Source organism: Etheostoma cragini, chromosome 12 (genome assembly GCF_013103735.1).
Source record: "Etheostoma cragini isolate CJK2018 chromosome 12, CSU_Ecrag_1.0, whole genome shotgun sequence".
NCBI lineage: Eukaryota > Metazoa > Chordata > Actinopteri > Perciformes > Percidae > Etheostoma > Etheostoma cragini.
In genome coordinates, this window is record NC_048418.1 from 24,890,701 (window position 1) to 24,903,021 (window position 12,321).

The following is a 12,321-nucleotide window of genomic DNA, read 5'->3' on the forward strand; positions in this document are numbered from 1 at the left end:
GATTGGCTGCTTAGAAATTAAGTGTTAACGAGCAGTTGGACAGGTGTACCTAATAAAGTGGCCGGTGAGTGTAGATTAGATGCACATGCTATCCCACAAAGCATACCTGAGGAAACTTGAGACAATGGACTCAGTCAAAACAAAAATAGTGCTGTGACCTAATTTTGTCAAAAGCACATGACCCACAGATGCCTTTTTAATTCACCCATGCATTTTGCCGAACACAGCAGATAAAATTTATACAAAAGATTCAAAACCACAGAAACACAGGACAACTATTGTTCTAGGAAATAGTTTGGTTGGGGGGTGAATACAGGAAATGATGAACAAAGTAGATTATATACAGACAGAAATTAATAGTTTTGTCACCCTAAATCACACAGGACATAACAGTAGGCCTGCACGATTCAGTGAAAAATATGAATCATGATTTTTTAGCTTAGAATTGATATCATGATTCTCTGCCACGATTATTTTCTTACTAAGTGTAATGTTTATGGCACACATAAACCATGACAAAACAAAACAAATTGGCAGTACCAAGCAGATTTATTTTGGCACCTATAGCCCGTTGCTCATTACCACTAGCCTGTAAACATAGAGGCTTCAGTGAAGAGAAGGGAGAGCATGGCAGCGCTCTCTGGCGCTTTCAAACCTATTTTACAGTCTATGTTTAAAACTCACACAAGAAAGTAGTAGCGTTTGGGATGCAGTCGGCTCTTAAAATTAAATGAGAATCAAAGTAATGAAATTAAACAAAAAATAAATATATATAAAAAGAAAAATCTAAGTTATTATTATATAAATCGTGAACTGGGTAAATCGAGATTGCGATTTTATAACAATCGTGCAGGCCTGCTGTACATCCACACCATTCATATTTTCTTCAGACTTTAAAAGGCGCTTTGTACTAGTTTATGGTACCTTGTACCATTGAAAGTGTTGTTCTTCCGTGAGGGGATTCCTTTGTAATTTTGGGATTGATTTTGAATATCAAATGCCTGACTCTGACTGGGAGAAGATTAAACCAAATGTACTTAAGGGCTGCAGATGTTTCACCTTCAGCAAACCACGACTGCACTCCAAAATTGCTGTCATGTTATGATTTAATAAACTCCGAGGAAGACAGGCAAGATTTAACAGGAATGCAGATCTGTCTCGACAAATAGCAAATTGACATGAAAACCCAACCCAGAAAGATGTTGTTCTTCGCTAAGAGACTCAGTTTGGTGAGTAGTTTCAGAGCAAGTACTGAAATGCAGGGCTCGGTGTAAAAAAACTAAGATAATTGGTTAATATAAATAATTAGTTTATGATATTTGGGGATGGCTATTGAAGCGTCAGATAATCACAACATGTCTGGTCCTTATAGGGATATAACAACAAAATAGGTTGGGGCATTATCTGCATTGCAACAAATGTCAAGTAACATCCGAAATGTGTGTCACTAAATTGCATTCCAAAGACCTTTTCTGGGTGATTTTTTGGGTTTCTTACACCTTTTAATCTGAAGATATGACCGAGCAGAGTCTCATACGCTCCTATCACAGAATATATTACACAAGTTTACAGTCCAGTTCCAACAATACACGTTAACCTCATGCTCCTCAAGTTCCAAGTCTTGCAGAGTGAAAAGGGAGAAGCTGCAAACATGTTGTTCCCTATTTTATTTCACGTTGTAATACAAATACCTTTCAAAAATGTGTTGCACTGCATGACATATATTTCTATAACATTTGTTTGTCCTGCCACTATGCTGAAAAATATATAATCTGTCATTGTGAACATACATTCGATAGTAACCTCACACTCCCGTAAATCTGTATTTTCCTGTACTGACTCAGCCACAACAAGAATACGTGCCTTGGGTACAGAATACCTCTAATTAAAAAGGGGTTATCAGCCAAAGTATCCCCTGGGAGAAAAGAAGCAGCAGCACTCATGTTTACAATAATGGAGTAGTTATGGTTTACTTGACTTTGGTCAAAAGGCAAGAGAGAGCAAGTCTTGCCAATCTCTTAACTCTCTAAGTTCTACTCTGCATTTGTTTGTGCATGTACTTGGCAAGTACAATTTATAGATGTATCTACATGTCTTGTTGAAATGTTGGCGTACACAAAATGAAGACAACGAGCTGTGTCTCTTAGTCATTTTTGGGCAATTCAACCATTAAGACACGCTGCCACAAAGCCCAAACTCTGAACGTGCCACACCAGCAGTTCAGGAATATTCCAAGAAAACTTTTCATCCAAATGATAAAACACTGCTGGCAGTTTCAGCGATCCAACTCACTTCATCTGCACACCAGCCACACGTCTCGGCCACCTGGATGCATTCCCCACATGACTGTGCATTCGCCTTGATGCATACGCTTCCCTCTGAAAGAGACAGAGCTGCTTTTAGATGAGATGATGGAACACAGTTTATCATTAGTTCACTAACTCAAACCAGCTTGGGTTTGTTTTTGCAAAACCTGATCCCCTTCCCATTTCAGAAGACTAAGTCATGCTGAGAGAAGCTCTAGGCAGCTCACCAAGTGATGACTTCACCTCTAAAAAAAAAGAAAAAAAAAAAAAAAAGCCTCCCAGCAGCCAACAGGACCCACAGAGTCATAAAACTATGAATGAAGAATGGCAAAATGGGAGTAGTTAAGTTGATAAAGCACTGCTTTACTGCATTGTGCTTAAGAAACTAAGAGAGGTCAATGTCTGTCCCAACGTACAGAGCATGTCAGGTCCAACCATGCTAATCAACATACACATAAGTGGAACAATGAATAGCATGCTAAGGGGACTGCTTCACTAGGGTCAGTGTTAACACAGCTAAAAAACATGATACGGTTTAGCTCAAGATAAGCAAAAACGGAGTCACACTAAAAAATCTCTAAGGGCTAGGTGTCCAAAAAAAAGAAGCTTGTCCAGAAGGGGTTAAATAATGCTAAAAAGTTAGCCTACATTTTGGGGAGGGAAAAACTGGCATGGCCTTATGTCACCTTCAGATATCTGAAGGAAATGTGACTTAATACCCCCCGACTGTAGTGCTGCACTTTATTGTGTGTTCATGTTAAATAAATAAAAATACATGAATTGAACTGTGTTGGGGTCAGTTCTTAATGTAAACACTGACACTTTTAAGAATGCAGCAGGTTAGAGGGAACCTTGTACACCTGTAGAATATCTTTCATAGCCAAGCTTAATTGGTTTGGTAACCAAAACATGCAAAATCGACATTGAAATCAGAAATGGAATTGAAAAACAGAATCAAATCGGGACCTTGTGAATTGGAATTGAAAATTGGTGGCGATACTGAGCCCCAATATCTACAACATTTGTTTGTTCTTACCTTGCTGTGCCCAGCTGCCACAGAGGACCGATGATAACGTTGCTATTAAAAGTAACCACAGGTCCATCTGGAACAAGAATAAACAAAAACTCAGTGTTGGAAGAAACCTACATGAAAGAAATGAAAAAGATCAACATCAGACTTATTTGTCACGAGGGCCGGTCACTCCTAGCAGACAAAAACAGTGTTGTTGGTGTATAACAGTCACATTTTAAATAAAAGCTATATGTTTAAGATTATTTTGAGGATTTTTTCCCCTTCATTGGTGACAGTGGATAAACAGGAAAGTTGGGAGAGAGATGGGTGACGACACGCAGCAAAGGACTGCAGGTCGGACTTGAACCCGTGCTGCTGTAAAGGACTCAGCCTACATGGGGCGCACGCTCTTACTGGGGGAGCTAGAAGCCGCCCCACAGAGCTATCTTTAAAACATGAGAGACATGCATATCTGACCACAGAAGAACAGTGTTTTTTGCACATTTCCCTTTGTGGTACAGCGGTACAGAGGACAAATGAAATTTGGCCTGTTTGTCAGTTAGCAAACAAAGAAACTACCAAGTCTACATTAACACTGCAAATCTTCCTTGAAAAAGGTTGTAATGGCCTGGTGACTATCAAAAACAACTGTTTAATGTTAATGAATACATTAAGTTTAACAACATACTCTGATGTCTTCCTGACACCTATCATGCCATGTGGCAGAGGGTAGGAGCACCTCTCATTTCGCCTTTTCAAAATATGGAGAGAGGATTTTCCCACGCTCAGCTGGCGTCAGCTGCCAGTTCATCCGCACTTCACTTCGATGGAACCACCCTACTGCATACTGAGTGCGGTTTGGACACTTTGATGCTGTTCTAGGCCTGTGTAAAGGTTGCTGGTATCTAGGGCACCTCAGATAAGATAAGACATGACGAGCGAGAGGGAGGGAGACAGACATACACTTGAGGAGACATAATAAAATGTTGCGTAAAAGGTCTGGTGTTCACACATGGCCGGGTTGTCATTCCCCCCTCTCCCCTTTCATGTCTTCATCTGTCCTGTAAAAACTAAGTACTAAAAATTCCCCCAAAATGTATCTTCAATAAATAAAGTGAGGAGGGATCCATAATGAGTCTAACAGCAGACTTGTAATGACTAAACCAGAGGACAGCCATTCTAAAATTGCCACAGAATGCAAATAGAGAGGAATACCTGTGGTTCATTGAGAAGTCCTATGATGCCTCTCTCTACCACACTGAGTTGCTGAGCATTAAGCAACCAGCCACAACACCACCAACAGAACTGAACAATGGCGGTTTAGGATTGTTTGTTTGAAAGCAAGTTAGAAAAAGAACAGTGTGGTACCGGAATTGAAAATCCCATTAATTTCTGAACAAAGTGTTCGGTAAACTAGCCGCACCCGAGGTTGGGCACATCAAATCAGGATCCGACAAAGTAGGTCATCCAATCAAATCGAAGCATTGACGTAGCCTTTCTTCATTAGCGCCACCTCTGCTGAGAGTATAAATAGTTACGGCGCTCTCATGACAGCACTTTTGCGAACGCCAGCTTGGTTACGGCTACTGTAAAAAAGGCCTTAGGGATTTTGTTTATCATCCATAATGTCTACACCATGTGAGGTAGACTGACCACAAGCTGTGAGATTGTGAACCAAAGGTTACAGCTCCTGTAGAACAAGTACACAAGGCTGTATGAAATCAACCTTGTGTTATTAGAAAAACTGAAAAAATGATGTCATGGAGAAGTACTAGACTACCCACAAGCCTAAAAATAATAAAACGTCTCCGATTGGTGGGGATTGCTGTTACCATGGAAATGTTAACCACACTTGCAAACCCGCAAACTGCTATCACTGAAGTCTATGGTTGTTGCTGTACATAGTCTTGTATTTATGCAATTTTCTAAATGTTCTTTTGCGCCAAAGCTAATGTTTTTCGGGCACAATTCATATCGTAGCTGGTTGGTTTGGTTTTAGGCTTAAAACTCTTTATATAAGCATTTATTGAAATGAATAAGGGAAATTCACATCCAAAACTATTTAAAAAGTGGGTGGTTAGTGTTGTGCTTTATGGCTTTGGTGGTGGGTCAACATCTTTACTACATAAGTTCTGTGCACATTACAAAACAGCTAAGGCAAAAAAGAGGTAGATGTGTTCACGTGTGTGTGTTCCCATATTTGGTCAGGATATTTTATGCCTCTTCCTGAATCTCTCCCATTCCCAACAACTCTGGTGACACGCTTCCTTGACTGCCGGCCCATTCCTCAAACTCACTTGCTGTGTACTTGCCCCACTAAAGAAATCAAGCAGGGTAGTAGCTTAGTCAACAGCTGTGTCCCAAAATAGTCTTGCCCTGAATACTATGAAGCTTATTCACAAACTGCCTGGACAAAGGTGCCATTTCTATTTATACAACAAGAAAACGACACTTTTCTAGTTAACTATGAGTGATGTAGAAGTAAAACTGGTGGCTGTACAGTCTTCGGCAGACGCTCAGTGAAAAGGGGTAATATGTTTGCTGCAGTGCTGTTGGTAAGAGTGCACAGGCATCAGCGAAAACCACCACTTCCTATGAAAATGGTGCCTAATGACCAACTTAAATGTGAGTTTTCCCAAAGTGCTTTTGTGATAGTCATCGTACTGCTGTGGGGAGCAGTAAAAGATAAACAAAAAAACACTGGAAGATTTGGAGCATAATGGGGGGTGCAAAAAGCCAAATGTGATTTTTATTTATAGTTTTAGAGTGCCTTTTACATCTGGCCAGGGGCCACATATGGAAACTATTTTCTGGTAATCAACAGGGCACCGTCTCTTTTAAATATACTTACTAACACAAAGAAGAAAAGCAAAACTGACAAAAACATTCAACACCACCAAGTGCAAAGACTTTCTTCAATATTAGGGCTACTCCCCAACATTCCAGAAGTACGTCTTTGTTTACCACTCTGGGGCTCATCCTGCACAGGGCTGCAAATTACAGAGAGCTGACAGATTGGGAGGCCTTTAGGGTCTCCAGTGCCTGTGTGTACCACATAATGGCATTAGGGAGGCACTGGCATTTCTGTAATGATCTTGGGGCATGATAGCTTTAGAAACATGCTTGCTTCAACGTCTACCCTAAATGAAATAAAAATCTTTCTCAACCCATCTGCCTTTTTGAAATGTAGGTCTACATCTACTCTTTTGTTATTGCCACAGCTCTCATCAGACACATACATACGAGATAGTTCAACTAACTCAACTTATAAGTCCAGTGGCTCTCATGAAGAGTCTCACAGCCTTTTTTAGCTTCAAAGCAGTAAAGCGAGTGATTGCTGAAATATTTAGGATAATTTCTGGTTCACTAGAAATTGAAGGCCATAAAAGTCAGCACTGCTTCCACAGAGCTAACGTCACAGCTGATGAGAGCCAACTTTGGGCAGAGGCGGGCTGATCAACCTGATCCATACCAGAGTGCACCTGCCAGAGTGCAAGTACCTGAACAAACCCTTGTAGTAAAAGACTGAGTTGGTCAATCAACAGCCTACTGTATCCACAATGTGACCATTCTCCAAAGCAAGTAGAACTGTAGAAATTATAAAGATTAGTTCTAGACAATTCTTTTTTCCTTTGAAATGATTATTTTGGCATGATGTGTAGCAAAAGGCCACAGGTTGGAACTGACCCGGGGGGGAGGGAGGGCTGAAGCAAGGCCTGAGTCTCTGTACATGGCACACGCTTTACCAGGGGAGATACCCCGGCGCCAACTATTTGATAATTGATTCAGCCGGTATGACGTTTGATAATGTTTTTTGAATGAAAAAAGTAAAACTTTTGGTTACAGCTTGTTAAAAGATGAATATTGTTCTAGTTCCTTCTCTGATTTGTGACACTTAACTTAATATCTTTGAGCTGTGGACAAAACAAGACATTTGAGGACAACAAATCAATTTGTCAAGAAAATAAGACAACAATGTAAAATAATCAACAATGTAAATAACTGTTAGTTGCAGCCGTAAAAGCAAGACAATTTACCTGACATCTTTATAAGTAGAACATTATTCTAATGATTGCACACCTGAACATAAAAGTACAGCATCCTTTTACCAGCTGTATCTCATTAACGTAGCCCACAGTTGAAGCTACTGTACTTTACCTGTCCCACATATCAATGGAGAAAATCCGTTCACTACACATGAGGGGGAATACTGATAGAATGTGGATACTTTTACAAAGTCTTACTCCACTCATCCTCCTTTTCCCAACTCCTACCTTTGTCCCTCTGGCCAAGCACACACTATGGTCTATGAGGAGTTGTGATGACAGACCTGAGAGCCTAATATTTAGAGTAACAGGAGCACACAGTGTCGAATCATGACTTTGTATGGTCAGGCCGGAGAACATGACACATGCTTCGTGTTCGTGATGCAGAAGGTTAGCGTCACAATTTCATTTATAATTCTGCCTCTGTTATGAATAGCAAGAGCTGCTCAGATATTTTCAATCCAAGCACAGTAACTGTGGTTTGCCTGCAAATTGTCAAATATGGACTTGTGGGACTGCAATAACCCAGAGCCGGGTCTTGCTTAGTAAGAGCTTACATAGGCTACTCCTCTGACTTTATGGATACATTGGTTTAAGGCTGCAGTAAGGAAAACTTTACCTAAAACACCAATACTGTCTGTCTGCTCAAATTGCAAAGTGTAACTGTCAAATGTCATTTTCAAGATTCTAGTTCCAGCTATGTCTGTAACATCTGTATCTACACGACACCCCCTGCCGATTTTGAGTGATTTTCTTTGCTCTGAATAATACATGTAAACAAACACTGCTTTGCTTTAATGACAGTTTACTTTTTGCAGGGTTTTTTGTGCAACGTGCTTCAGGTTCTGGACTTTTTCTCTCCCCGTGACCCGCCTTTAGACCTTGTTCTGTGTCCCAAGACATCCTAAATTACAAGCTCTGAATAGAACACATTAAATGTACCAAACCCGGACATAACGTAAAAACCATTCCACAATCTAGAATGTTATTTTGTCATTTTGTCCCTCCAACCATCTGGCGACCCCCATAAATTATCCTGCGACCCCCCTCGGGGGTCCTGTACACAAGGCTGAGAACCACTGCACTAAACATCTGCTGGGTGCAAGGTTGACCTTCTGTTTTCAATTTCTTCAGCAACTCAAATCAGTCTGCTGTTGTGCTCTGTGACGGTTCGGTAAAAAATAACCATGCCAATCAGAGCTTTGCAGTCTATATTAAGAGAACGGGAACGTCATCTTCCTGTACCACAGTTGGACAGCCGACAGAATGTTTTTTTTTTTTTTAAGAATTCCCCCCAACAGCTGCTGAGAAGAGCTGTTGGGGGGACTGAAACTCGAGCCTCCGCAGTGCCTCCGTGTTATAGTCCACTGCCTGCCATCATCCTGACAGGTCAGAGGCCTTTGATTCAATCTTCAGTCTGAAAGTGTGCCTCAGGGACCAAGCCACGCTCTCTCTCTGGTGGAAAGTCACAGAAAGCATTCCTCTGCTCGCACATGTAGTTGTATTGCAAATAATTGACTCCCTGTTTGAAATTTCTGCCTACTTGACAGTGGCATTCCTCTCTGTGGTGAAGGAGTGACGGCGCTGAGAGAACATCATCTCTGATGGACAGCATGGGAGTGGATCCTAGCATTGCGTTTCCCCATTTTCTCATTATTTATCCACCCCACATAATATTAATGAAGGAAAGCTCCTGCGCCTCGTGCCACCCTCAAAATGAGCAATTATTTAAAGAAAGGCAACATCAAAAAGAAAGGCCTTCCGCCTTGATGTAAAAGAACAGAGTTGCAGCGGACCTGCAGTTTTCTGGGAGGTTGTTCCAGATATGTGGAGCATAAAAACAGAATGTTTGGTTTTGACTCTAGGGTCAGAAAGCGGACCTGTCCCAGACGACCTGAGAGGTCTTGTGGGGGTGAGGGGGAATGTATTTTGGCCCTAAATCCTAAACGTTTAGTGATTTATAAATTAGTAAAAATCAATTCTTTGCGGAACAGGGAAACCAGTGTTAAGACTTCACAACTGGAGTGATGTGATCCACTTTCTTGGTCTTAGTGAGGACTTGAGCAGCAGCGTTGTGAAGAAAAACGAAAATTCTTAAACTTAAAACAGAGCTGGGATTTTCTAAAGTCACCGTCAGCATCAGTATCAGTCCCACTTACACACAGGAGTTTAACACGAGGACTGTGAATCACACTCTTGCAGGCATGTGTCACCACTGCTTCTTTGTTCACCCCTTCCCTTGTTCATTGATGGCGGTGCAGTGCCTTATTGACAGTTAATAATTAGGGAAATGCACTACGCATAGTCCAGGGTGAGGAGATTTCCTCTCGATAATGCCACTCATTGATATCGGGAAATACTGTCTGCATTAATTATTAGCAATAAAATGTAAAAAATAATAAAATATCAAAATCAACAGGTGGGCTGGACAGCTAATGGGACTTTGTGTTTACGTGCTGGTTCATTTTAAGGAAAAAAGTGATAAGCGATGTTGAATATCATGATAACGATATTATTTGCGATAAATAAAAAAGAAATTTATTTGCACTCAGTTCTGCTGCTTTCAGTGTTTGTCTAAACTACAACACCACCACTTAAAAAAATTGGCAAATGATCTGCCTGTATGACTATGTTCAGAAGATTGTGGTGTCTTGGCTACTAGCAACGGTGTGGAGGAGGAGTGGGGGGCGTGGAAGGCTTGTATCATGTGGACCCGCCGACAGGTTTATTGTCATTACTTAAAATTCCTCATGAGGGAGACAGAAGCTACGCAGTATTGCTTTAATTTAAAAGTTGACAACTAATCGATTAATCTTTGCAGCTTTATAGAGTTGTCAAGACAGATGGGATTATTTCAAGTGGTCTTGATGTCTGTGTTCAAATTGAGGTAAAGGATTAGCCAAGTCAGTAAACAAACAAGTTATACAACACAGTGTTGGTACAAACAACAAGAATACAACCCTAACCCTACATATAACCCTAACCTTAAATTAATGAGCAACCAGGACAAAACACAGACAGCTAATGCCCACGGCTCCCCTGTGGACATGCACAAGTGGAAGTATTACAAAAGCTCGCAGAATGCTATCTAGTTTCTCAGTGGCTCCTGGGTTCATGCGATTAGAGGTTAACCACACTGTGCATCACTACAGTAGGCCACAGCCTCAATTTTTTCTCTCTCATAAAAATAGAAGAGCACATTGATCCAACTTCCACATAACAATGTGAACTTGCATGCTGTTGCTTAAATACTGAAATGCATCACAGATGTAAGCTATACTGTGCTTAATTAAGACCACCATGCACTACTGTTTTGACTTAAATTTAACTTTACCTCTAAGAAGGGATTCCAGAAATCCATGTTAAGGCTCCTTGGCAGGCTTTTTTTTAAATACACCCTTCCTATAGCTGTGCTTTGTTAACTCCTTCCCTAACACTTCTTACAGTGTTTATAGCCTCTTACTGAACAGTGATCAACTATGTAATGCAGATCTCAAACAAGGCTGCACAATTTATTGGTGTTATTATCAACTGGCACAATAAACACATCACGAGAGGCTGCTACAAATTCTGAAAAACTGATTTTTTTTGTTAGTTGAAAGGAAATATCAGTAGATAAGTGCACTTTAAAAGAGTAACTCATTCTTTTTTTTAGGGCAATATTTAACAATAGTATTGCAAATTGCATACTTTCCTCATATTGTGCAGGCCTAATCTCAACTCACAATATAAACCGGACCAATTCCATATCTACATTCAGGGGTGTGACAGCTATATGAACACAATTGCGTGTCACATCCTGTTGTAATAGAAATATGACTGCTGTCAAGAACATCTGTGAGTAACCAGCAAAGTCAAATGTAGCATTCAAAACAAGTCAGCATTGTTCACGCTGGGTGGGTCATCTGGTAGTCCACAAACTGAGTGGGGTGCCCACCCCCCAGCTCTGTTTGCCAGCCGGTCAGCCGAGCCGCCTCCACCTGCTGTAGAAAGTCACAGTCCCCTCCCAATCCATTAGTTGCCCAAACAACTCAGCATGACCCTGCATCCATTTCCTTGATTAAACCACTCCCAGGCAACCGCTATTCTCCCAGACAGGCTGCTGAAGGATCAGGAGGAACACCTCGCTCCGGACTGCAAACACAGCATGTTGGAAGGAAACCTGACCGTGTGCAGGACCACCTCCTCTATCCAGCCAACATCTGCCATGACGCTTGATACTAAACTTTAAACGTGCGGTCAAACTAGATGTTCCCAGGCCAAGTCTGTTTCATGAGACAAAGCATCAGAAAAGGACACATGTTGACCATCTGACATCCAGCTGACTATAAAAAATGGTTGAAAGGGTTACTAAACATGTTTGCTCTCCTCCTACAATAATGCTTGTGTCTGGCCAGTGTGTTAATTATGGAGGAGGAATAACCACTTTCTTTTTTCACTTGAACCTAATTGAACAGTTTAAGGTAGGCAGGGGGATCCAAAACCCAGATTGCCAATATAATCTGAATACAATAACAATTGATTATTCACTGATCAATGATCCATGAATGAATTGTGGATCAATCATAACATCCCAGACTATAACATTATCAGCATTCAAAAAAAGAGAATAAGGAGAAGCTTCTAATGGCTAAAAAAGGTGTAAAGTAAATAAGTAAAATACGTATTCTGTGGCAATAAAAGAATGATAAACAAGAGTTAAGAAAGATTTCAATTTTGATGTGCATAAACATGTTAAACTTACGTTTTAACATCCAAAAACTATACAGAAAATCTGTCAAATTCTCATATAAATTTAGGTTATGATCTTTGGAAAGAGTTATTCAGTCTGCAGTAGGCTATATTTGGGGGATTTTGTCTGCCATGTGGAGGAGATCCCGATCTCCCAACCCTCCTCACAGAGATGAGATAACGCATTCCACCGTAACTGGCTCCATACTATTTGAACGGGGGGGGG

The 12,321-nt window shown here is 40.8% G+C and overlaps 1 protein-coding gene across 3 annotated transcripts in view; it reads right to left on the reverse strand.

Annotated features, from left to right (window-relative positions):
* LOC117954741 (integrin beta-1-like) overlaps positions 1-12,321 on the reverse strand; it is a 28,314-nt gene that overhangs the window by 13,546 nt on the left and 2,447 nt on the right. For 2 of the 3 annotated variants that reach the window (XM_034888704.1, XM_034888706.1), the window contains exons 2-3: positions 3,343-3,409; positions 2,293-2,378 (exon numbers count right to left, since the gene is read on the reverse strand). In XM_034888704.1, coding sequence (XP_034744595.1) covers positions 2,293-2,378; positions 3,343-3,409 — 153 coding nt within the window. Of the gene's footprint in view, positions 1-2,292; positions 2,379-3,342; positions 3,410-5,044; positions 5,059-12,321 lie in introns of those variants that run through there. The other variant, XM_034888705.1, reaches the window with a different exon arrangement.